Consider the following 24,424-nt stretch of genomic DNA (forward strand, 5'->3'; position numbering starts at 1 on the left):
TTCTTTAATCACTTTGTCCGGCTAGAATTTTTAGATTAGATTAAAGGAACACCCTCCCTGGTAACGGCTGAACTAGTTAACCAAATACAAATATTTAGGTAAAATACTTTCATAAAACCCGTCTACTTCCCCCACCAGTAGACTTGTTCAGCTAAAGGCATAATGTAATGTTCCACTTTAGTAAATAAAGACTTAAAAAAACACTACCCCATCTGTGTAGTTACCGGTTACCTGACATTCTACGCTTAAAATAACCCATCTATTCCCCATAATTGTTCGATATAACTTACCTCTCACCCGCTAGTCGAGTACACAGCAGTATATATCCTCCTCCATCACTCACCGCGTGGATACTATTTCACTCTGGCCGCAAATTGCCTCAAATCACCTACGTTGTCCATAAACATATATAGAAGAGCAACTGACCGTAAGACCCGTATAGCGATCATCACATAACGTGGGAACATTAGTAGTACTGCTGTCAAAACATAGATGGCGCCAGGACAAACGGTAATTCCTATGGACTCGGATACAAGACACTCCGTACATTGACAACATCGTACACTAATATTTTTACCACTTCGGACACCAGCTTTAGACGTTTCGCATATGTGTACGTGTTCCATATTAAAACGACAATATAATGCTATTAACAATTAAAATCTTCTATTTAACAGGCATATAGTTATTAAATGAAGTTTAGTGATGTAATAGACATAATCCGGAGTTGGTAAGGACGCCGCCCGCCAGCGTAAAAACAACACACCCGAATGCCCACAAACACGATACAACGCACAAAACACAACACTTCTGTCAGTTTTTTGATAAACTCCTTTTATATTTATTATGTGATAGTTATACTTGCATAAAATGATAACTATTATAGGTAAGCGCTTAATATTTAATATTAATCAATAAAAAAGAAGTCAGAAGCCACACGCCTGTCTGTACATGTCTTTTGTGTAAAAGTATTTTGGGCGCTCATGTACTTGTGCGCTAGCTGGCGTTCACAACTGTTCTCGCCTACAAGCATTAGAATTAAACAAACGAATTTATTTTTTCATTTATATACAAGAAGAGAAGGCTACTCTTGAGTCTGTAATATTCATCTGATCACTAGTCTCCCATTTGGTCCTCATTGATTTATAAAAAAATAAAAATAAAAAATAAAATGTTTATTTAGATAAGGTACATACATACAATAATTTTTTACAAAGATTGGTTGACTTATAGGTAGAGCTAGTACATACAATGCCTAAAGCCACTATTACGCAAAGCGTTTCGGGCATGATAAACTTAAATGACAAGCTTAATACTAATTGAGGATAATGAGTAGAATGAAAACAAGAAATGAAAACATAGATGAAAAAGCAGCACAAATACAATTATGTCGACAAACAGCGCTCTTAAAAAAAAAAAAAAAAAAAAAAACAGACATTGGTTGACAATAGAAGGGTAAGGTAGGTTACAGGGAATTTATTAGGTATAGCTTCGTTTTTAACTTAAACTGGTTGAGAGAGGTACAGTCTTTAACATGGTTGGGAAGGTCATTCCACATTCTGGGCCCCTTGATTTGTAGAGCATTTCTAGTTTGATTAAGTCGTACTCTAGGAATATCAAAACTGTCTTACTTAAAACTTATCTTAACTTATCTTACTTAAAAACTTAATATCAAAACTTATCTTACTATTATTGAATGTCAATAACCGTATTATGCAATTTCAATTTCTTCTATTTCTTTCTTTATTATGCACCCCATACCCATCCCGTGGGCGGTGGTGTAAAGGATTACAGAGGCACATAATCGGTTCAGGAACTGAACCCTCTAGTTCGGTTAGCTAAGCAAGTAACAGTGTTTGACGCTAGTTACAAAATTATTAATGTTGTATACACATGTACACACACTCATACATACATGTATGTACGAGGACTGGATCACTGTGTACAGGAGGCTGATATGGCAGCAAACACTCTCCGGGCGACCATATATCTTGGATAAGTCGCTCCACACAATTGTCGCTTGGACCGTCGACTTCCTATGGCGTCACCTCTCACATATTTACGTCTCATTTCGTTATGAAATTAGATTATTTCAGAGTAAAAATAGGTTTGATCATGTTCTACGTGTAGCACCAACATTATAGTAAGTAAATATACCATATTTCTTCATTACTTACGTAATGCTAGGACGATTTGTGTAGTTTTGGGCCGATTTGGGCCGATTTGGGTAATTCTATGGACCCGTCGGTAGTTAACAAATGGAATGCATTAGGAAGTGATGTGGTGGAGGCTGACTCCATACACACTTTCAAGTGTAGATGTGATAGAACCCAATAGGCTCAGGAACCTGTACACCAATTGATTGACAGTTAAGAGACGGGACCAAAGAGCTGAAGCTCAACAAAAAGCGAGTGTACACACACACTTTTACTTCAGGCTTGTATCAAGGCTTCCTCACCAAGGTCGAACTACTGACCCTTCCAAATATGCAACCCCACAATTGTTAAACTCCCTGATACCTACTTTTTACTAGGTGAACAGGGGCACTAAGTGAAAGGAAATGTTCCCAACCATTTCTGTCCAATACGAGACTCACGTATACAGAAAAGATCCTAGTTGTCCTACGTAATAGAATGCTAAACAAAAATTACCGGTAGATACTGTAATTCTATTGCTAATTCATTCAAAATGACGTACGAGGAAGAAATCCTAGCCATCCCAAGATTGCTTACTATGCAGCCAGTGCATGCACGTGATGGTAACCTTCCCACTGGATGGCTGTTGGGTGCATGATGTGCGGCGGATGTTCGCAGGCACAAGCACTAGCGACTAGACCACGACATGGCATAAGAGTTGCAACCTGGGGTTCTTCTGAACACACAAGGATTTCCTGAGACTTCTACTGAAGCCAGAACAGGATTTTTACACAATACCTCCGTTAGTGTGATTATTCTCTGCGTATTAACAAGATAAGCGTCAGAGGAAGAACAAGTCCTAGATGACAGAGCCAGAGTGCATGGGGGGGGGGGGGTGATTGTGTGTGAAAATCCTGTCCTGGCTTCATTAGAAGCCCCAGGAAATCTTTGTGTTCATAAGAACTCGAGGTTGCAATCCTTATATCATGTCTTGGGTGCCTGGGAACACCCAACACATAGGTTCCAACCCTCATCACTGCTCCTACGGATTTTCTCATTGATGCAGTCACGTTAGTGTGAATATTCTAAGTAAATAAATAGTATATGCAACTATTGCTCACCACATAACTAAAAACTAGTTGCTCTTCAAAATAGTTCTAGGAAACCTCCAAAACACAAAAGTGCTAGTAAGACATAAGATGGGAACACCTTATTTACTCCTGCATATACATGCCTTTAAGGACAAACACATAAATTGTAACACTAGCTCTACACACATATCTGCTTAATTTAGTAACTGTACTTGCGGTCGATCTCGAACCCATTGATGTTGTGACGATGTGTATTGAATTTTGTGGCTAGCTCATCAAGATTGTAACTTGCTTAGCTAAATGAATTGTGGGGTTCAGTCCAATTCAATTTTCCAGAGCTCATTATGTGCCTCTGTAACCCTTTCCACTACCGCCCACAAGATGGGTATGGGGTGCAAAATATATGAACTAAACTAACATGCCTTTATAGTTTATTTAATTGTATACTGTGAAATCTATCCTATCAATGATCACTGATTCAGGGATGCAAAAAGTAAATTGTTACCTTTAAGATATGCTATATACAGTATAAAGATGTTAATATGTTATATGAAGATCTGGAGATGTTGTACATGATCTTGAAATACTATATAGTACTGTATATGATGATCTGGGGATGCTAAATATCAAGGTCTGGGGCTATTATACAGTACAGTACTAAGATTTGGGGATGTTATATCAGGAGTTGAGATGTTATAGGAAAACCTGGAGATGCTATATCAAGATTTAGGGATGACAAATGAAGTAATGGAAAGTAGTATTAAAAAAAAAACTAATTATGCTATACCAAGATTCTGGAGTGTTACACATGTTATTTCTGTCTAAGTACAGGGAATATAGGATGTGGAAAAGGCAGCGATTAGAATTTTGTTTCTGCAAATTTCAAGTTTGCATGATGAATAGTTAAAATAAAACCTGCAACACAGTTGAGTGATTATCACTATTATGCATAATTCAATAAAGAAAAAAAAAAGTGCTCACCTAGTTGTGCTTTTGGCTCTTTGGTCCCACCTCTCGAATGTCAATCAATTGGCGTACAGATTCTTGAGCCTATTGGGCTCTATCAAATCTACATTAGAAACTGTGTATGGAGTCAGCCTCCACCACATTACTGCCTAATGCATTCCATTTATTAACTACTCTGATACCGAACAAAATTTATTTCTAATGTCTCTGTGGCTCATTTGGGTACTAAGTTTCCACCTGTGTACCCTTGTTTGTGTTCCTCCCATGTTAAATAATTTGTCTTTGTCCACACTGTCAATTTTCGAGCATTTTGTAGGTGGTTATCATGCCTCCCCGAACTCTTCTATCCTTCAAGGACGCAAAGTTTAGTTCCAGTAGGCTTTCCTCATAGCTCGTACCTCTTGGTTCTGGGACTAGTCTGGTGGTATACCTTTGAATCTTCTCTAACTTTGTCTCGTGTTTCTAGAAAGTACCTTGTGTTCAGCCTCCTGCTCTCTTTGCCTACTTTCATTACTTTACAATTTCCCGAGTTAAACTTTGGTAGCCATTTTCTAGACCATTCCTCAAGTTTGTCCAGGTCGTCTTGTAGTCTGTCTTCATATCTTGATTCTTCTCATAATTTTTGCATCAACAAACATTGAGAGAATGAGTCGATACCCTCTGGAAGTAAGTAAGTAATTATCAAAAGAAGGCACCAAACCGGGAGGGCTATGTAGCACTATACCTTCTGGAAGGTCATTTACATATATCAAACAGGATGGGTCCATGAACAGAGCCCTGTGGGACTCTGCTGGTGACATCTCACCACTTTGATGTCTACCCCCAGTGGGGTTTTCATGGTTATTTTCTAATGAGAAACTACCGTATACTGGTACTGAAGTAATGTCTTTTTCATTTTATTTTTATGTATTTTTGTTTTATTTTAATCATACGAGGAAGATATTTTTGACTGACTGTATACTATGTACATACCAAGAGCCTATAGGCTCTGTTGAACCATGATAATTAGTTAGTTCTGTAGGATGATTGTTCTGAGGGACATCAAAATTAAAAACAGTATAAACTTTCTTTTAAGAACTTGCATAAATAAAATGGGACTAATTTAGGAGACACAGAAGTGGTCTAATTTAAACATTTTCTAAACTTTATGAGATTTTAATACGAGTGAAAATTACCAGAACACATCTGGTAATGTAAAGAATCAACAAATCTTTTCTGTAATGTTGGATGAACTCAAATAATGTATTCTAGGCTTATTTTCAGAGAGCATCTGAAAATATGCAAGACAAAAAATAAATAATATTCCCTAACCTTAAGATGGGGTTTAGCAGACTTTGTGAAAATGTTTATAACTTTGAAAACAAGTTTATTAAATCTTGATTTTTTGCATTAAATAAATGCACCGACTTTTACTATTTTTAAATCACATGAATTTAGTCCGTACAAATGGCACAACCTCCAAATCCAAAAAATTATCCAATTACAGTATTTACAGTAGTTTCATTTGTCATTTCAACAGCCATTGTAAAAAGATAAGTCAACACTGGTGATATGAATACAGTGTGTAGACAAAATTTTAATAATTCATTACAAAGTATAAAAGCTTGCATTTAAAATTAATGAATAAATGTATAAGTTGACATCCAGGCTTTGTTCACATACACTGTACTCAATATGTTCACATATACTTGTTCAATACAATATGTTCATATATACTGTGCTTTGTTCACCTAAATTCACAAGTTATGAATTGACAATTCACTTTCTACTTTCTTCAGCATTTATTTATGGGTTGCACAACCAAAAATTGTATTGGGTTTATTCTTGTACGTGTTTGTGGTTGTATAATACTAGTTTGTGGCTGCACAATATTGACTTGGGACTGTCCGATGCTAGCTTGGGGCTGTATAAGACTAGCATGAGGCTGTACAAGGCCAGTTTGCTGCTGTACAAGGCTAGTTTGTGTTTGTACAATATTATTTTGTGCCTGCAGAAGATTTGTTTGTGCCTGTACAAGACTAGTTTGGGACCGAGCAAAACTGGCCCGTGTATGAACAACATTTACTTGCGGTTGTATAAAAGTTGTTTGCGGTTGCACAATACTAGCCTGTGTTTGTGCAATATTAGAATGTGGTTGCACAAGATTTGGTTGTGGTTGCATCATGTTAGTGTGTGACTGTACCATATTAGCTTGAGGTTGCACAATGTTTGCTTGTGGTTGTACCAAATTTGTTTGAGGTGGCAATATATTTAAACTTATCTGCATATGAGCCTGGGAGTTTGCTACCACCTCACAAAAAGTTCCTAATTCATTAAGAGAAGTAATTTTTTCTAATGCTTGGTTCATCTGCTTCATTTTCCCGATAAAAGAATTTGTAATATTTTGGCTAGCAATAGTTTCTAATCTAGCCAAATTTTTTTTCAGAGCTTTAATTGTGAAATCATATTCCGTTCTGTTGAAACTTTGGTAACCAACTTCTCCAAACGCTATTTCTGCCAACTGAAGCTTGCCTGCAGCATCTATCTCTGGTGGTGAAGGAAGCTGTGTGTTCTGCATCTTCCACACTGCTCGCTGGTGTTCACACAAGCCTCCTAGACCTCCAGATAAACAAGAACACACTGATGCTTCACAGTCCACAGTGAACCAAGTTTCCTCATCATGCAAACTTCGCACCTTGTAAGATGATTTTACAGTGTTAGTCTCCGGTAAGATGTTTCCATCCATGCACTTTAAGAAGGTAAGCTGAGATGCTGTATTTTCAATAAATTCTGAAATTCTGCTCTGAAAGCACTCCTCCACAGCTATGCAAACATAATTCATCATTGGTAGTGTGTTGAATGCCTGGCATTTTGTTAGAATAGCATCAATAAATGTTCTTCTAGATAATTCAATAAAATCCTTGTTATTAATAGGCAATTTGTACACCAAGCCAACTTCACTTCTCCTGTACCATAACGTTGCTAAATATGTATGAAATACCTTGTATTGTTTTGAAGTACTGTCTTCTAATAACACCTTATAAGACAGTATGCTCTCATCAGGTGATGATGCGTATAAAACATTTTTACAAGATTCATTAAAGTTACACGGTGATTTTCTTTAATGTGATTAGAATCTTCAGTTAGCCATCTCCAAACAGAGCGAACAAGGTGTGTAACACACAATAATACATGACTAAAAGGAAAACAGTTTTTTAATGCATCCCTTTGGGGTTCAAAACCATCACTAATTATCACCATTGGAGACCCTCTACCTCCAAATGCAGTTTCACCTATAGTTGTGACTAAGTTTCTGAAGGCAACTTTAAATGCACTACAAGTTGGGTTACTCACAATAACTACACCAAGAGGCAAGACTCCTGCTACAGAAGCACACATAAAATATGTAATACTACACCTATCTTCACCACAACCATTGACAGTGTTTGCAAACATAATTAGTGAGGCTTCTGGAATGCTGTGAACTCGCTTCATCATGGGAGTCACTAAAGCGACAGAAAAAGGAACTTTAACTATAAAATACTGAACCTTTCTTTCACGGCTCAGTTCTTCAACTTTTTCACAAACTGCATTAAACAATGTGTCACCACCCTTTCCATGAACTTTAGTGTTTTTAACTGTAGCAGCATTTTGTTTTCCCCAATGCTCCCTCATGTACTTTATTGTTTGTATCTTTGGGTTAATGGAGTTGTCAATCAGTAACTGGGATGCAGAGTCTCTAAGCCACAACCTAGCCTCATGGTAGTGGTGTGCACTCGTGGCACTGTTACCCTCGCAAAAATACTTACGGAACATTTCCACTATTTCTTTTTTGACACTTTTATATTGTAATGCTTCTTTAAACATTACTGAATGATTATGAACGTATGAAAGGGAGATTCTGGATAAAAAGCCTGCTGATCTATTATTCACTTCCCTTAGAATATCTCTCTCATATAATTTAATGTTAATAAAGGCTTTGCATCTTGGAGTCACTCTACTCTTATCTTTTTCAGTTTTTGAAGAACCAAGGCATACATACATCGCTCTGTGTGTAATGGGGTATGAGGATCCCATCACACAGGCCCGAGGCATCCAACACGTCTGTGTGCGTTTACTGAACTCTCGGAGCCAGAGTAAGATATCTTCTTTGGTTGATACAGTGCTATCAGCTATCATATTGAAGCCTGGTAGACTGATTTCAGGTATGTATTCATAGTTTATCACTTTATGAGAAAACATCCCAGGTAGCATATCTTCAACCAAGTGCCATGAAGAATCAAAATGTCTGAAAAGAGAGGAATAATCACACAAGGACAAGGTCCTTTACTGCAAGAATATACAGTAATACTGTACATGTTTGTTTTACAAACTAAATATATTTTAGCAACAATTAAGAGTTCAGTACTTAATTTTAAAATTTCAAAAATTACATCAATAATTATATAATATATATATACTTTAAGTACTTAATATAAGCAATTTAAATTTTATCTTATTGTTCTTATTTTATGAAATTCTCTACAATTTTCATAGGGTGCTTGCTTGGTGGTTGAGGTTCTGCAGTGCTTTGAGTTTTATGAATAAACTATTCTTGATTATTCTAGGCTGGACTGGTTTATTCTCTATTTACTCCCTCTAGAGCAGTGCTTTTCAACCACTGTGCCACAGCACACCAAGGTAACTAGGGATTCCATAAGAGATACTGATGAATAGGCAAATTCTAATCATATGCAACTATATTTTTGAGTCACTCTTGTGTTTAACTTTTCTCATTTAACCAGTATCAAGAAGAAAGGAGGTACATGTATGTTTGTAGCTGCAGGAGTATGTTGATATATGTGTATGATTGCAAAAGCATGTGCATGTATGCATGCAAGTGTAAAACACAACGAGTGTGTATCTGCAGATATGAAATTACAAATTATACTTACCGTGTAACACGTACGTCTCTATCATTATCACCGACACATTCTATGTTGTTTGGGCCATCAGAAGAAATAATCTGTGGCTGAGGAGCACTGATTACTTTGGGCTTAATTAATCGAGATGGTTTCTCTGAGAAAACTTTAACTAACTGGGAACTTGAAAATTCGTTTAGATTTTCTGCAGCTGAATGTGTTACATCATCAGATAAAATTGCCGATGGCATTATTGTTTGGTCCCCATCAATATCGGCAAAAGGATCAACTGAACTTTCATCTTCTCCAGTAAATTCGGCAACAAACACTTCCTCCTCCTCCTTGTACTCAGGCTCCTGCTTCACAGTAACCTGCAGTAACATAAAACAATTATACCACCATATATTGTAATGCTAAGGAATGTAGTTTAATGAATCACACCACAATTCAAGTGGTATTGTAACAATCTATAAATACACAAATAAAAAAACAGGGCAAGTTTATTCATACAAAACATGTCATATATTGTGTTTTGCATCCTAAAAAAACAAAAAGTGAAGAAATCTTTGTTTCAGGAGAAATAGCAATACTTGTACCTATTTTTATAAATAATCCACAAGACATGACTTGCATCAATTAAAATCCACATGTAATTCCTTTTACACTTGAGAACCCAAAGAAGACTAAAGTGCTTATTAATGATACAAATTTAGTTTTTTAAAACTTTATCCACTATGACTCGTCTACAAGTAGATTTGTCACCAGTGATTAAAGACCATTTCACTTGTTGAAATCTTTATAAAAATTATGAAACATTAGTTTTAGAATTCTGAAGAAAATGCATTAAACTTGTATGACAAAGTATACAGTAGTTGACTAGTTGAAGGACTAACATGAGAAACATTAGCATTGTGTTCTCTCCAAGACATTATCCAGTACCAATTACTTAGGCTACACTTTCCTAGTGTAACTAGCTGACCTGATGGCTATCTAAACCTCAAACCTGTCCTTTAATCCTTAAACTGCGCATGGCATATATATACGCCATAGGGTGCCAGGCACGATTCAAATGGCCTGCGGCTACACAGGGTTCACATCAGCTTTCTCAGGGCTCTTGTAAACAGACGCCATGTTTAAAAAAAAATCGTGGACAATATTCTCCGGTGTGAAAGCCACAGTACTATTGGAGCAACCAAGGCTGGCACACACAGCATGAGCTAACAGCATTGCTTTTCAGCTTGTGACCACAGCATCGCCTAAAAATGTCAAAATAAATATGTAACTGCCATTATTTAGCGATGACAATATTACAGATGACTCCTGACTGTGATAAAAATGACCAGGATTGTGATAATAGCAGGATTGTTGTGATAATTAACGCTGTGTGGGAGTTGTAATGCTGTGGGAGGGAGGAAGATAGTGCCATTTACTGACTGTGTAGTCACCTGTTATTATCTGCATTCACCATAACAGCTCAGTGGTTCTCTATGGTGAGCACAAATGTAGATACTTGTATATAATGTGTGTATTAGTGTAATAACAGCAAAAGGATTATGTTGGTATAAAAAGTATAAGAATGTGCCTAAGAACCTGCACAGACAGTTGGCAACTCCCAATGATCAACTGATGCCAAACTTTGGAAGCATCTTCCCCAGCAGCTACTATTCATCCCACTCTACAGCCCAGGTGAGCATTACACATTTTTGTTACAGTGGCTTCTGGTGAATGCAACCTAATGGGATACATCACCAATAAGACACTGAGTATATGTGAACAGCACTTTCAGAGCAGTACACTGGCTTGCTCCTAATCTTTTCCTTAACTTGTGAATCAAACAAAAGACAAGAAAATAAGTCCAATGTTTTTCTGTGATTTGTGTTGCCACCTACGAGGGGGCCTCGTAGCCTGGTGGATAGCGCGCAGGACTCGTAATTCTGTGGCGCGGGTTCGATTCCCACACGAGGCAGAAACAAATGGGCAAAGTTTCTTTCACCCTGAATGCCCCTGGTACCTAGCAGTACCTGGGAGTTAGTCAGCTGTCACGGGCTGCTTCCTGGGGGGTGGAGGCCTGGTCGAGAACCGGGCCACAGGGACACTAAAGTCCCGAAATCATCTCAAGATAACCTAGTGGCAGTCATCACTAGTGACCTAGCGAGTCATCTGATAGATGAGACACTGCTTGGCAGGCCCTGTGATAAGTAGTACCTGTAAAGGCTTTAAGTTTGATACTAGTGTCTCCCTAGTACCAATAGGATCTGGCAGGGAATGTCAGAAAAGTTTCCAGGTATGCAAGTGCAGAATCTTCATCTGCCCTGACTGTACGATCCTAACCTAGTATCAATAGGACTTTGCATTATGGAGTATCTAGTACACTAAATTATATCTTTTTTGTTTGTAATTTTAAGGCCAACTTAAGCTGAAAGATACAGTAACACTACAAAAATTTGTTGGCCAGCTGCTCACCTGACCTGGGCTCTCATTATTACTGCCAATAATTATCTTATCTGTTGGATCAGTTTTCGTGAAGTCCTCACTCAAGCTTGACATTCCTTTCTTAAGCGGTGACGGTTTTGGAGAATCCTGCAAAACCCATTTCTGGTATAGCTTGCATAATTATAATAAATAAAGGATATTCTATATACCATGTGTAATAACTGGTTACTGTTAAATCCATATGATCTCAATAGTAAGTGATTTAGAATATTCAGAAAACTTTACATCAATTTATAAGTACCACACAGAATATGACTTTAAAGTGATCTATATTTCTCTTAACCCTTTTGCTGCAGCACTTCCATTTTGGATCCATACTTTCTTAGGTCCATGGTAAATAAATGTCTTACTCTTTCCAATGGCACTGCTAAGAAGGAATCAATATAAATTTGGCTCTTTTTGGGTCTCTATGGTCCAGTTTTCCCTCTGCCTGCACTTTGGTGGTTCTTTGTTTCCCAGTGTGGGTCAGTTAAGTCTTTTCTGGTTTGGAGCTAGCATTGGTTCGTGTTGTTCCTGATTATCTTGGCTTGGCTTGGCACTTTCTCTTGTGTGGCATGTGAACTGTGCTTACAGATGGTGTCTCCTTGTAATCCATCCTTTTTTGGTGATGTGGACAGTCATTAACACATCCTTCAGTTGGTTCTGTAAGCTGTTGGATTATTCCACTGATGTTCATCTTTTCCCTCCAGCATACCTTGAGTTGATCCTCGGGGTCAAGCTCCCCGCAGCCCGGTCTCTGACTAGGGCCTCCTAAATGAACATGGCCACAGTAGGTTCTGATTGTTGTCTCATTGCCAGTTAGAGAGGCATTCATGGTTTCCATTTCACCTGATCTGGAGCTGGTTAGGTTTCCTCTACTACCCGATTCAGTGTTTTTCCACGCTTTTTCCTGGCTTGGGACATCTGTCAGTGGGGTACCCCTCCTTGGTTGCAGGCTATAGCTTGGATTCTGAACCTTGGGGCTCGGTGTCCAGACCTGTACTGCTTCCAGGCTCCATCTAATTCAGGAGGGTTGGTCATGAGCCATTCCTTAGTGGTTGGAGCTTCACTGCTATTATTTTCTCATGTTAACTTTCTTGTGCTGAGAGTCCTGCCATCTATCTGTTGTGCAGTTGGCAGATCTGCTGCTGCTGTCTTCTTGGCTTTGGTTTCCGATACCTTGGTTTGCTTTTTTGTTTTTTCCGTCTCTTTGCCGTCTGGTGTTGTTCCGGTAGTCTTATCATTTCCTTTTTGGTTTTGTTTAATGCCTGTTGCCTTTTGGCTCTTTGTTTGGGTTGGTGGAGCCTCTCTTGTTGGCTTTCAGTGTGGCTATTTATATTGGCACTGTTTCGAGAACTGTCTCTGGCTTTCACACCTCCAGTAGGTTCTTCTTAGCCTGCTTGGTCTGATTTAGGTTAATTTTTTGGTCCCCCTCCTTTCTCCACCTCCCCTTAGATCCTAGTTATCCTTTTTCAGGCTGTCTTCTCTGGTCGCATTTCTCAATTTCTTCTGCTGGCACCGACTTTTCGGGCTCTATGTATTGTGTCAATGCGAGACTGTGAGCGTCCAGGAAGGAAAAGGGGGGTTGCTGTAAGTGGATGTGCTTGGTCATTCTGGCTGGAGGGTCCTATGCACCAGTTTGGTGGTGGGATGCCATTCCCTGCATTCTGCTCAGAATCTTGAGGGAGCACTTTGTTCATATAGTTTCCATGACTCCTTGTATTGGAGTCTGATTCTATTTGCTGGGTTCTTATGTATGATTCTTTGCTTCTCCTGCCCTCCACACTAAGCCTGCTTTGTTGGTTTCTTCTGCATGATGAGCTAGCTCGGGAACATACAGTGGAGAACCCCACCCAGAAAACCAACATTGAATGTAATGAAACGCCTCTTTCTGGAGGGGCCCCTTTTTATCTTATTCCTGCCCTTCATATCTTTCAGGTGCTCATGGATCATTGTGTAGTGAGTGAATGACTTGGGTAGCTACCCAGGATCCTCAGGTTTGCTAGAGCTACCATTTGGTCATAAGGGAGGTTAGGTAACTAGTGGTTGGACCTAGACAATAAATATGAACATAAGTTTGAATCAGGGGTAGCAAATCTTATCTGAGCGGTTGGTTATTTTGGTGCGTTCTACCTATCACAATCCACTATCTGGTGGATTTTCCTTCAATAATGTGATATTATATCCCCACACCCTTATGCCTCTATTAAGGGGACCTGATTCTGGTCATGGTTTCAGGTACACACATGTGATTCATTAGAGCCTGTTGTTGTGGTACCTTGGGTTGGAGGATTCTGGATGAGCTGCTAGAGAAGATAGAGAGATGATCTTCCAGAAAAGGCTGGAGATAGAGTGAACCCAATGACAAAAGAACAAAGCATGAAGTTCACAACCATGACCACCAGAATCCAGAGACTACTATAAAACCACACTGAAAAAGGAATCTTCAGCCACGGAGAACGAGAAACCTAAGCAGTGCCAAAATGAAAGAACTCACTTCAAGAACCAAATGGGCTCTATTCCCAACAAAGGCTGGCAATGGTGTTAAAAAAAAAAAAAAAAAAAACACGCCCAAGACAACTTAAAGATTGGGGGATTAGGGGTGAAGAAACAGCTACCGTAAAAATATGTAAGAAAAGCTCTGCGAAAGCCAAATGGTAGGAGGCATCAGACAACACTCTACAAGGAGCCAAGACAGAAGATATGATCATTGCCACAGAAATGGAGGACGAGTGATGAAGAGAAAGAAAAAGTCAAAAGGACCATCAAACAACCTCATACTGGTATTGGGAAGGACATAAATGCAACATCAAAAGAGTCACCTTCTGGTCCTCATAAACATCTCAAAAATTACAGATCTGAAGATCAATGGATAGACTTGAACCATCCAGGTAAGTCTGGCTACTAATAATCTGGAAGAGGTGGAGACCCAAGAGCAGAAAAGAATGAAGAAATTGAGCAAGAACCAGGGCTGAGCCAACCATAGAGGAGCCAGCACAGCAATGACAGGAAAGGGAGTGACAAAGTAGCTCATGAATCCATGCCAAGGCCAAGAGATCTAAACGAGGACAGACAGTTGTCACGAAATTGGACAGAAACTGGTACAGGGTACTGTTATGGCTGTTACTGTGGTACCTGAGCCAATGCACCAGGAAGCTACAGAGTTAGCCCAGAAAAAAGTTTTCCCCCTTAGTGGGGTTAACAAGTGCAGATCATTTATTATTCAAATTAATCTTTCTCATAATACAAGAAATAATCAGCAAAGTTAACCAATAAGAGTGAAGTTCTTAGTCCTATAATTTGCAATAATAAATACTGTAATATAGGTTATCCATCCCCCATTTCCTTTACAACAAGTCATAAAAACGTACCACATCTCTATCTTCTCGACACCTCTTCCTTGTAGATGTGGTCTCACCATTTGCACTTGCAACTTCTTCACATGCTTCCTAGATGAAGATTTTTTGTTTATTAAGCTATACATATTACATACAGTATAAAAAAGGGGGACATTTTATTCCAAGTGAAATAATTAAGCCATTGAAATTACAATATTACAATAGTAAAGTTCTTTCTATTACAATAGTAAAATAGCCAGGTTTGATTTGGCAAAGGAGCATCTTTAATACAATTAACTATAAAAGAAATAGCCAAGCAAGGCATATCATGAACAATGTTCCCCACAATGAATTCAAGTATTTTCTTAACCTAAATACCATCAATAGATTCATCCACTTCTTAAGTGGTTTGTCATAACCTGTGGTGCAGTAAGCTTATTCTTCAAGTGAGGCTCTTGCTTCTATGCAGTCTCACACTCTCCTTCATCAACACTAATAATGAACACATTATCCTATCATCTTCCATTTATATTTTCTGTAACACACCTTTTATTGAACAGATCATCTAGTGGTAGTGGTGGAAATAGTTGTAATGATTGTTATGGAGGCTGTAGTTAGTTCTTGTGAAGTGTTTTGGCAGTGATGGCTGCTGGTTGGAGTTGTGGTGTTTGGTGGTGGTTGAATGGATCTTTATAATGTTTGCACTGGGTGTGATGTTTGTGGTGATTGTAGCCTGCTCCTCATTTTAGCAAAACCATTGGAATGTTTCTTTTCTATTCTCACCTAAGGTATTTGTTGCACACAACTATATTTCAAAAGACTTCCATACAAGTCTGCAGATTTGTATGCTTCCTAGATGAAAACACAATTACCTCCATTAAAATCCAATATTACAACATAACTGACCAGAACCTTACTCATATTTTCATTTACTTTCTAAATCCTTCTCCTTTATATATCTTGAATTTGTTTACCTGGCTACCAGCCTTTAATCTGATATAGCCAGCAAAGCAGCATCAATTGGTAATTCTTCTTCATCATAGTTGTTACATCTCACAGCTACCCAATATAATTTTTATTGCATGATGGTTTTCAGATTATGTGGGCTAAATTTGAAGAGATTTGCTACAATATTTAAATACTGTATTTCCAGGTATAAAAGTTACAACTGGACATAATTAACAGGGAATTACTTATACTGTAAGTTAAATCAGATACCAGACATAATTACATTGGTTTTACTGTCAAGGCAGGAATTGGTGTGGAGAAGCTGAGCAGGTGGCTTTATAGCAGAAAGCTTGTACCACTCTCCATCACCTAGACTTTCTGGACCTTTGACAAAATACTGTGGGTGTTGTAACAAGACGTCCTGCAGACCCGCTAAGATGCCTCTGCCATCTGCTCCTCTTTTCTTTATATTACTGAAATTAAATCAGACAAATTGATTATATTACAGAGGCAATAAGAAAATTAGACACTGTAGACTCCACTTGAGCCCTACATTTGTGCTTCTAAAACTTAATTTAAAGATCAACAGAGTAACAGTAAATAAATAAGTAAATGATTGAGAAATTATATTTGTCAAGGCATTTCAATAATAATACCTTCAAAGAGTGTAGCTTAAGAATTTGTTCACCACATATACAAAGGGATATTAATTTCTGTAATGCAATTTCATTAAAACCTATAGCAAGTCTCCAGTTATTTCACCTGGGCGTGCTCTAAACTGACAACTGCACTCCATATGCTCCAGGAAATGTTGGGATCTGGAGGAATAGTTCTTATTATTATTAGAATAGTAAAACATATTCCAGTTTTTAGAGGTAGGGAAGATGGTAAGCTATTTATATGATACTTTACAAGCATGGTACCATTGCCAGGTCAGTACAATACACACAGGTCAAGGATGAAGCTAAGAGCAATGATCCCAAAATGTCCACAATCACAAGTGCAATCACAATCACATCAAGGGGTAATGAACATCAGCAACCAATCCACAGCACTCAATGCACAAACCCCATCCATCCAGATAAAAATTAGGGGTCATTAAATATACCAATAAAAGCAGGCAATGTTTGTACATTTAATGGCCCCTAAATATGAACTCGACATTTACAATACAGCACTGTAATTCATACCAAAAGTTATAGAATAATATAAATAAATACATTTATTACTTACCTGTTAGAACCAAATATGTCTTCCCAGTAACCAATAAAGAATTCAGAGATATGGTCCTCTACATGGAAGAAGCCTTGGCATGAACTCTCAGTTGAAGTTTTGTGAAGATGGAAGAGTACCATGACGAGAGCCTGAAGTCTGCAGATATGGAACAATGACAAGATCAACTAATGCTCATCCTGTATGTTATTATATCACAAAACACTGCATTTTACTGTACTTTCTTACATAATGTACTTTATTACATCACAAAACACTCCTCCATTCAAAGGATGACCACATTTCGTTTGTAATGCATACAATTTACTTCAGTCTTACACTGAAATGAATGTACATCCAATTACAAATGTCACATGCAAATAATAATAATCACCCATTGATGGAATGATTAAGTAACACCTTTTCTAAAAACTAAAAAAATCTGGATGCAGGAGACACACAATGATAAATAGCACAAAATATAAATACAGTACAATAATAACACTGACACACTTCAATTACTGGGTACCACTGTAGTAATTACCAAGTGTAATTACCCAAGTGTAGTTACAGGATGAGAGTTACGCTCATGCTGTCCTGTCTTCCCAGCACTCTTTGTCATACACTCTTTCTCTTTGAAGCTACCGACAGTTTTGGCCTCCACCACCTTCTCACCTAACTTGTTCCAACCGTCTACCACTCTGTGCGAAAGTGAATCGTCTTATATTTCTTCATCATCTTTGTTTAGTTAGTTTAAATCTATGACCTCTGGTTCTTGAAGTTCCAGGTCTTAGGAATTCATCCCTATCAATTTTATCAATTCCTGTTACTATTTTGTACGTAGTGATCACATCACCTCTTTTTCTTCTATCTTCCAGTTTTGGCATATTTAATGCCTCTAACCTCTCCTCGTAGCTCTTGTCCTTCAGTTCTGGGAACCACTTAGTGGCATGTCTTTGCACCTTTTCCAGGTTGTTGATGTGTTTCTTAAGATATGGATGGGCACCATACAACTGCTGCATATTCCAGATTAGGTCTAACTAAAGTTGTGAATAATTTCTTTAGTATTTTGCCATCCGTGTATTTAAAAGCAATTCTGAAGTTAGAAAGTGTAAAATAGGCTCCTCGCACAATATTCTTTGTGTGGTCCTCAGATGATAGTTTTCTAATTTGTGTTACAGTATAAATTTATTAATTTATAGTGTTAAAGTATGTTATATTTTGAATTTGATCTATACAATTTTTAAAAATGGAAGCAACTTTGGGTCCATATTTTGAAACAAAATATTAACAAACAAAATTCTTATCCTGTGTTAGTATTCACACCAAATACAGTATAGTGCATTAATAATAATAATAAACTTTCTGAGCCAGTCTCTCAGGAATACTTTGGACCCCTCAAGGGTTAACCCCGCCATAACCCAGCTGGAGTGACTGGCAATATGAGCAACTGTAGGCACTCAAAACTCTTTCAACACTCATGAAGGCTACATTAGAAGTCAGGTATTGAATGATGGGGAATGGGGAGGCAGAGAAATGAGTTGAACCTTTCTGGTACACAGGAACTGAACCATCCACAAGCGTGCACACGCATGCAGATAGGCCAACACTCTCACACTCCTCCCCCTTCAACCCTATCACTCACTCTCTTCTCTTACACCCGAGTTAGTTGAGCTTAACCGATCTCAAGGTGAGAATGAAGACGAGAGCCTTAAGAGCAGAATAGTTTAGATCTCGGCTTCAGGAACAGCTTCTTAGAGGAAGGTGACCTGGACACAGCCAGATGACACGTCAATGAAGCCAAGAAGCAGAGAGAATTTGGATACCACCCGACAACAAACAAGCCCTGATAATGATGGGCTTTTGAAAAAAAAAACACCCACTGAATAGGCACTAACCCACCAGTGTTGCATGTAACACATTTTTAACTCACCTGCTAAGAAATTTGGGACGAACCACAAAATCTTCTTTGTTGCTACTACACTTGAGGCATGTGAGTGTGTAGAAATTATCACCAACTAGAAGACATCGAGGTTTTGAATTTAAGCATTCAATGTGCACCAGTCCTTGACACTGACTGCAGTACAGAAGGTGTTCAGGACCAGGAGAAAACTTTCCACATCGGCTACAGGGTCCACTGACGCCATTTGGAAAGAACTGCCAAAACAAAACAATTCTGTTAAATTGACAATATTGTTTAGGCTATTGCTGCAACTATAAAACAATATACTGTGCAGTACAGCTGTTCACTTTTAACCCCATCCATTTACTATCCATTTACTATACAGTATATTACACATTATACAACACCACAGATACATAAAGTTAGTACGGTAGTATTTGTTATTTACAACCCTCCACTGACTATGTAGGGAAATTGAGGAAGAAGTATGGCAAATGCAACATAACATACTTGAAGATAATAGAAATGGCAGCCAAACAAGATCAGTGGACACAGCAGACAAACACTTTCTGTGGCAACACATCAAAGAGCCAACAAGTGAAAGAGGGGGATCACAACCAGCTACCCTAGACCTGGTGTTTATGCAAAATGAAGATGTAGAGAACTTTATTAAAATATAAAGTGCTACTACAACCAGCTAGTGTTACCGTTTGATTACATTAGAGAACTGAAAGAGGAAGTCCAACCACAACAGAGTATAAAAAGTGTCAGAAAATGCAGAAGGGAGTTCAGGAGGGTTAGGGCTTACCTGCAGGAAGGAAAAAAATCAGTGAATGAGATACTGAAACTTGTAACATGGCAATGCATAGGAGTAATAGTGTGCTGTCTCTAACATGCTTCCCACAAAAAAATACTGCACTGGAAAAAGTGATCAGGAAAAGAATTGTAGAATAAATTTTATAAATGAAGAAACAACCTAGATTCAGAGAGGGAAAATCATGCTAAACAAACGTGATTGAATTTAATGACAGGATCACCAAAATTAGACAAGAGAATGAAGGATGAGTAAACAGCATCTTTCTAGACTGCCACAAAGCTTTTGCTACAGTTCCTCGCAAAACATCAATACAGAAGATTGAGACACAAGAGGGAATAGCAGGAAAGACTTTGAACTGGGTGAGGAAGCACTTGATGGACAGGAAACAAATGCTCACAAAGAGAATGTGTTAGGCTGGAGGATTGGCAAATGGGGTTCCCCAGGGTTCTGTCCTAGGATCATTGTTCTAATTTATGTAAATAATTTACCAGTAAGAGGGTTCATACAAGTCATTTTTACAGCTGATGCAAAGTTAGCAAGGAGAGCAAGAACTTTAGAGGACTAGAGGTCTGCAAGAAAGACTTTGGAAAACTTCACGACTAAGCAGATAAATGGCTCTCGAGTAAATTAATATTTTGTAATACTGTACAGTACTTAGATTTGCAGAGATTTGGAACATGTTGGCCGATAAAATAATAGATGTGGTGTGAAAGCGCCCCGGTAGTACATTTGGATATGTTCTCGACTCACTATCGAGAATTCCAAGTTCAAATACTGGGCGGGACAGAAATAATTGGGCACATTTCCTAGCTAGCCCCTGCTCGCCAAGCAATAAAAGTAAGTAAGTACAGTACTGTAATTATCAAAAACCAGGGAAACTATGTACAGGTAGCAGGATACCAAGGAGTTAGTCAGCTTGTTGTAGGGTTGCATCTTGGAGATTAATAACGTGACCTTGTGGGGGGACCTCTATATAAGCATAATGTGTGTGTATGTATGTATGCATATTATATATATATATGCATACATACATACATTACACTGGCTGCCTGTCCCTCAGCATAATGAATTATTGACAAATATACCAAGCTAGTGTTGTTGGATATAAACACTTTTCTCACACTGGCCAATAGGCTTAACAGTTTGCCTTATTCTTATTTTCTTAGGGTGTGATGTAGTACTGTACTGTATTTAAATAATATGATGGTTATATGGCTGTTTTATATCCATATACTGTATACAGTACAGTATATATTTTCTTTTTGTCATTTTTTGCAATATCCTGGATGTGACAAACTGTAAAGTATCAGACTTAAAGGACAGCTGTTTCTCATATAATAAATAGACAAGTGCTTAAAGTTATTAAAAATGTATAATATTTACATTGTATTGAAGAATGGTAAATAAAATATTCATTTAGTCATACATCACTAAACTCGGACTCGAAGACATCAATTTCAACTTCAATTTCTCTCTCGGAAGCTCAAAAGTATTTTGAGAATTGTACTCAAATGGCAAAAAAATTTTTTAAAATATTGCGATACAAAAGCTTTATTTTCTACATTTTTACTTAAATAGAAATATATTATATATATAAAAATGCAACAATTGCGCTATTTTGTGGGCAACAGATAATCGGAACACACTTCACATTGTTGTTTTCTACTGTAGGGACACGAAACATTTTAGGCTTACTGAAGTTTCCCTAGGGCCCAGGAGTGGCGAACCTGTTTGAGAGAGTGTGATTACACTGGCGATAATTTCCAAAAAAGTTCTTGCAAGTGCCAATGGAGCAAAAATGCTTGACAGCATTCTTGAGGAGCCGTGACAGTTAACAATAGGTATTATGTAATACTGGGCAAGAAGAGTGAGGTTTTTTCTGACGTAGTTACAAGGCAGAGCGGTCAGTCTATTTGCCCAAAGTTAACCAAAGCTTATGAACAAATCCACAAGGGCCGTGACGAGGATTCGAACCTGCGTCCGGGAGCATCCCAGACACTGCCTTAATCGACTGAGCTATGACAGGATAAACCAAAGCTTCCTAGCATTATGTGAGTAATGAAGAACTGTGATATATATATTCACTATAATGTTGATGCTGAATGTAGAACATGAAAAACATTTTTACTCCAAAATATAATTTTATAAGGAAATTGGGTCCATCTTATTACCCAAAGCCACAACACTGTCACTAGGATCATCGACTTCCTGTGGCATTACCTGCCACCTTGTTTCATCTAATTTCATTATAAAATTATATTATTTCAGAGTAAAAATATATCTTCATGCTCTACAATCAGCACCAACATTATAGTGAGTAAATATGTCATATTTCTTCACTACTTAATACTAGGAGGCTTTGGGTATTTTGAGAGACGCAGGCAGAGTGAAGTTTGATGACTAATTGCCGAACATTAAGTTACCCAAGAGGTGACAAAGACATGAGCAGGCCGTAGGTGGTAGATGTTTGGAGTGAACGTGATCTTTGGTCGTGAAGAGTGAAGTTAGTTGGTGTTGTATGTGGCAGTGGCCAGGTGGTGGCCAGGTGGTGGCCCGCGAGCAGTCAAGGTTGCCCTCCCACCCCCGCCACTCCCCGCCAGAGGGGGAATATAGGGTCCGGACTTACATACACTACAGATTCGTTTTCCACGTTAGTCTGGACTCTGTCCCACTACAGTATATAATTATTAAAAGATGGCACCAAGGCAGGAAGACTATGTAGCACCATTAGTGTCTGTCCCAAGAAAGCGCGGCGCATTTTCTGGTCCGTTTTACAATGTCTGGGAAGGAAGATCCTCCAGCAACACTACACAAGACATGCTACACGCACCTCTAGCTTGTCCTCGTGGTCCATCACCCCTCATGAGGACACTCCAACACTTCCCAACATCAGCTTAGCTGGCGACCACCTCTGTTGTTATTGCCAAGCAGCGACGCCATCTTGTAAAGTTCACAACTCCAGTAATACTTGCAGGCTCTCTACGTCATAACTTTATTTGACATTAAATGTAGCTCTACAAAATTATGTTGTTAATTCACAACGCTACGTATTTTATTTATGAACTTTGTTTTTGTTTTTTTTTACAATGGGGCTAAATATCTTTCACAATCGAATTTAGCTTGCCCGAAACGCTGTGCGTATTAGTGGCTTTAGGTATTGTATGTAATAGTTCTATCTATAAGTCCAACATTATGTTTGTAACTCATCTTCTATATATGTACTTTTACCTGAATAAACATTTTATTTTTATTCTTTTTTATTTGATTTAAACAACTTGTCCTAATAGCACGTCGTATTTTGACGTAGCGGCACATCCGCTCCCTCCATGGTCGTCGACCTTAAATCAACACAACAACACATACTCCACCTAAGGGCAAAAACATTGTCCTACTAGAAAATATTAAATAATGAAGATTAAGCCACCCAAGAAGTGGCACGGGCATGAGTAGCCCGTAATACTAGAAAAATGGTAAAGCTCGCGATATTGGTATAATGTCTAGTTTTCTGTTTTGGGTCCTCAGGTAGGTTAGATTAAGAACGTTCTCATATGTTTTCGACTCGGTTGCATATCGAGCTTCTACCGATGTCCCCCTTGTCCTACCTCGTTTTAATTTAAATAGGCTCTCTTATTAATTTCATTTATTCCCCTCAAGGTCTTGTATGTAGTTATCATATCACCTATTTCTTCATGTCTAAGGTTGTGAGGCAGAGTTTTCTCACCTTGTCTTCATACCTCGGTCCTCTCAATTCTGGTACTAATCTACTTTCTAGCTTATTAACTTTCTCAATTTTCTGTTTATGCTTCATACAGAAAACCTTCATAATGGTTTCATACAGTGTGTGTGTATGGACTTGAAAGCCTCTTTCTTTAAATTCGTAAATTATGTTGTTATGTTTGCTAATTTTTCACAATACTTCTGATGTTATTATATTCACATGAACTTTGTGCCAACCAAGAGTCCCATACGAAGCTCAACCAATTTCAAAAAGCAACTGGGACTTCCTCCAATTCACAAGGAACCTGAACCAGGCGAGCTAAGAAAGAACCAAATCCCTGACTAGCAGATATGCAGACTGACTTGGGGCACAAACTAGCCAGTTGATGACCTTGACCATAACACGAACCCATTTGAGCCACAACGACCCGATGATGCCAACCCAGTGACGACACAGGAAGCCAGACTCAAGCAGAAGGAAAGGACCTCGATGACCCACAATGAAACCTAAAAAAAATCAACCTTAGATGCATGGGGGACATGCCAATACACGTCCTTGAGGCCCATAAAATCCATCCAGGCCCCAGTCTCCAATACACGAGAACCTGGGCCATAGTGGTCATGTGGAAAATGGTGTAGGGGAGGAACACGTTCAATCCTGAAAGACCATAGAAGACAAGGAGCTCTACAGAGTCCCATTTTGGGACTGGGAAGAGACGAGACAACCAATGGTTTTGTTATTTTCTGTGGCCCATTCAAAGACCTGATTTACATCGGTTTTAGAGGTTTGCTGTGTCCTCTATATTGTCTACTCATGAAAACCCAAGTGTCATCTGCAAAGGATGATATGGTATCACAGTTTGAGTCCTTGTATGTACGATATGAGTATCAGAAAAGCACTGGAGCAAGCACAGTACCTTGGTGGACTGAGATTTTCATTGTGGA

At 38.4% G+C, this 24,424-nt stretch overlaps 1 protein-coding gene across 1 annotated transcript in view; it reads right to left on the reverse strand.

Annotated features, from left to right (window-relative positions):
- Nucleotides 1–22,749, reverse strand: part of LOC123768467 (uncharacterized) — a 26,572-nt gene extending 3,823 nt beyond the window's left edge. Inside the window, 9 exon segments of the mRNA XM_045759033.2 lie at nucleotides 291–7,261; nucleotides 7,264–8,459; nucleotides 9,106–9,443; nucleotides 11,536–11,652; nucleotides 14,916–14,993; nucleotides 16,114–16,303; nucleotides 17,064–17,201; nucleotides 18,976–19,199; nucleotides 22,593–22,749. Coding sequence (XP_045614989.2) covers nucleotides 5,967–7,261; nucleotides 7,264–8,459; nucleotides 9,106–9,443; nucleotides 11,536–11,652; nucleotides 14,916–14,993; nucleotides 16,114–16,303; nucleotides 17,064–17,201; nucleotides 18,976–19,199; nucleotides 22,593–22,616 — 3,600 coding nt within the window. The 5' untranslated portion in view covers nucleotides 22,617–22,749 and the 3' untranslated portion in view covers nucleotides 291–5,966.
- Nucleotides 22,750–24,424: the final 1,675 nt, after the last annotated feature.

Source organism: Procambarus clarkii, chromosome 35 (assembly GCF_040958095.1).
Source record: "Procambarus clarkii isolate CNS0578487 chromosome 35, FALCON_Pclarkii_2.0, whole genome shotgun sequence".
In the NCBI taxonomy this organism is placed as follows: domain Eukaryota; kingdom Metazoa; phylum Arthropoda; class Malacostraca; order Decapoda; family Cambaridae; genus Procambarus; species Procambarus clarkii.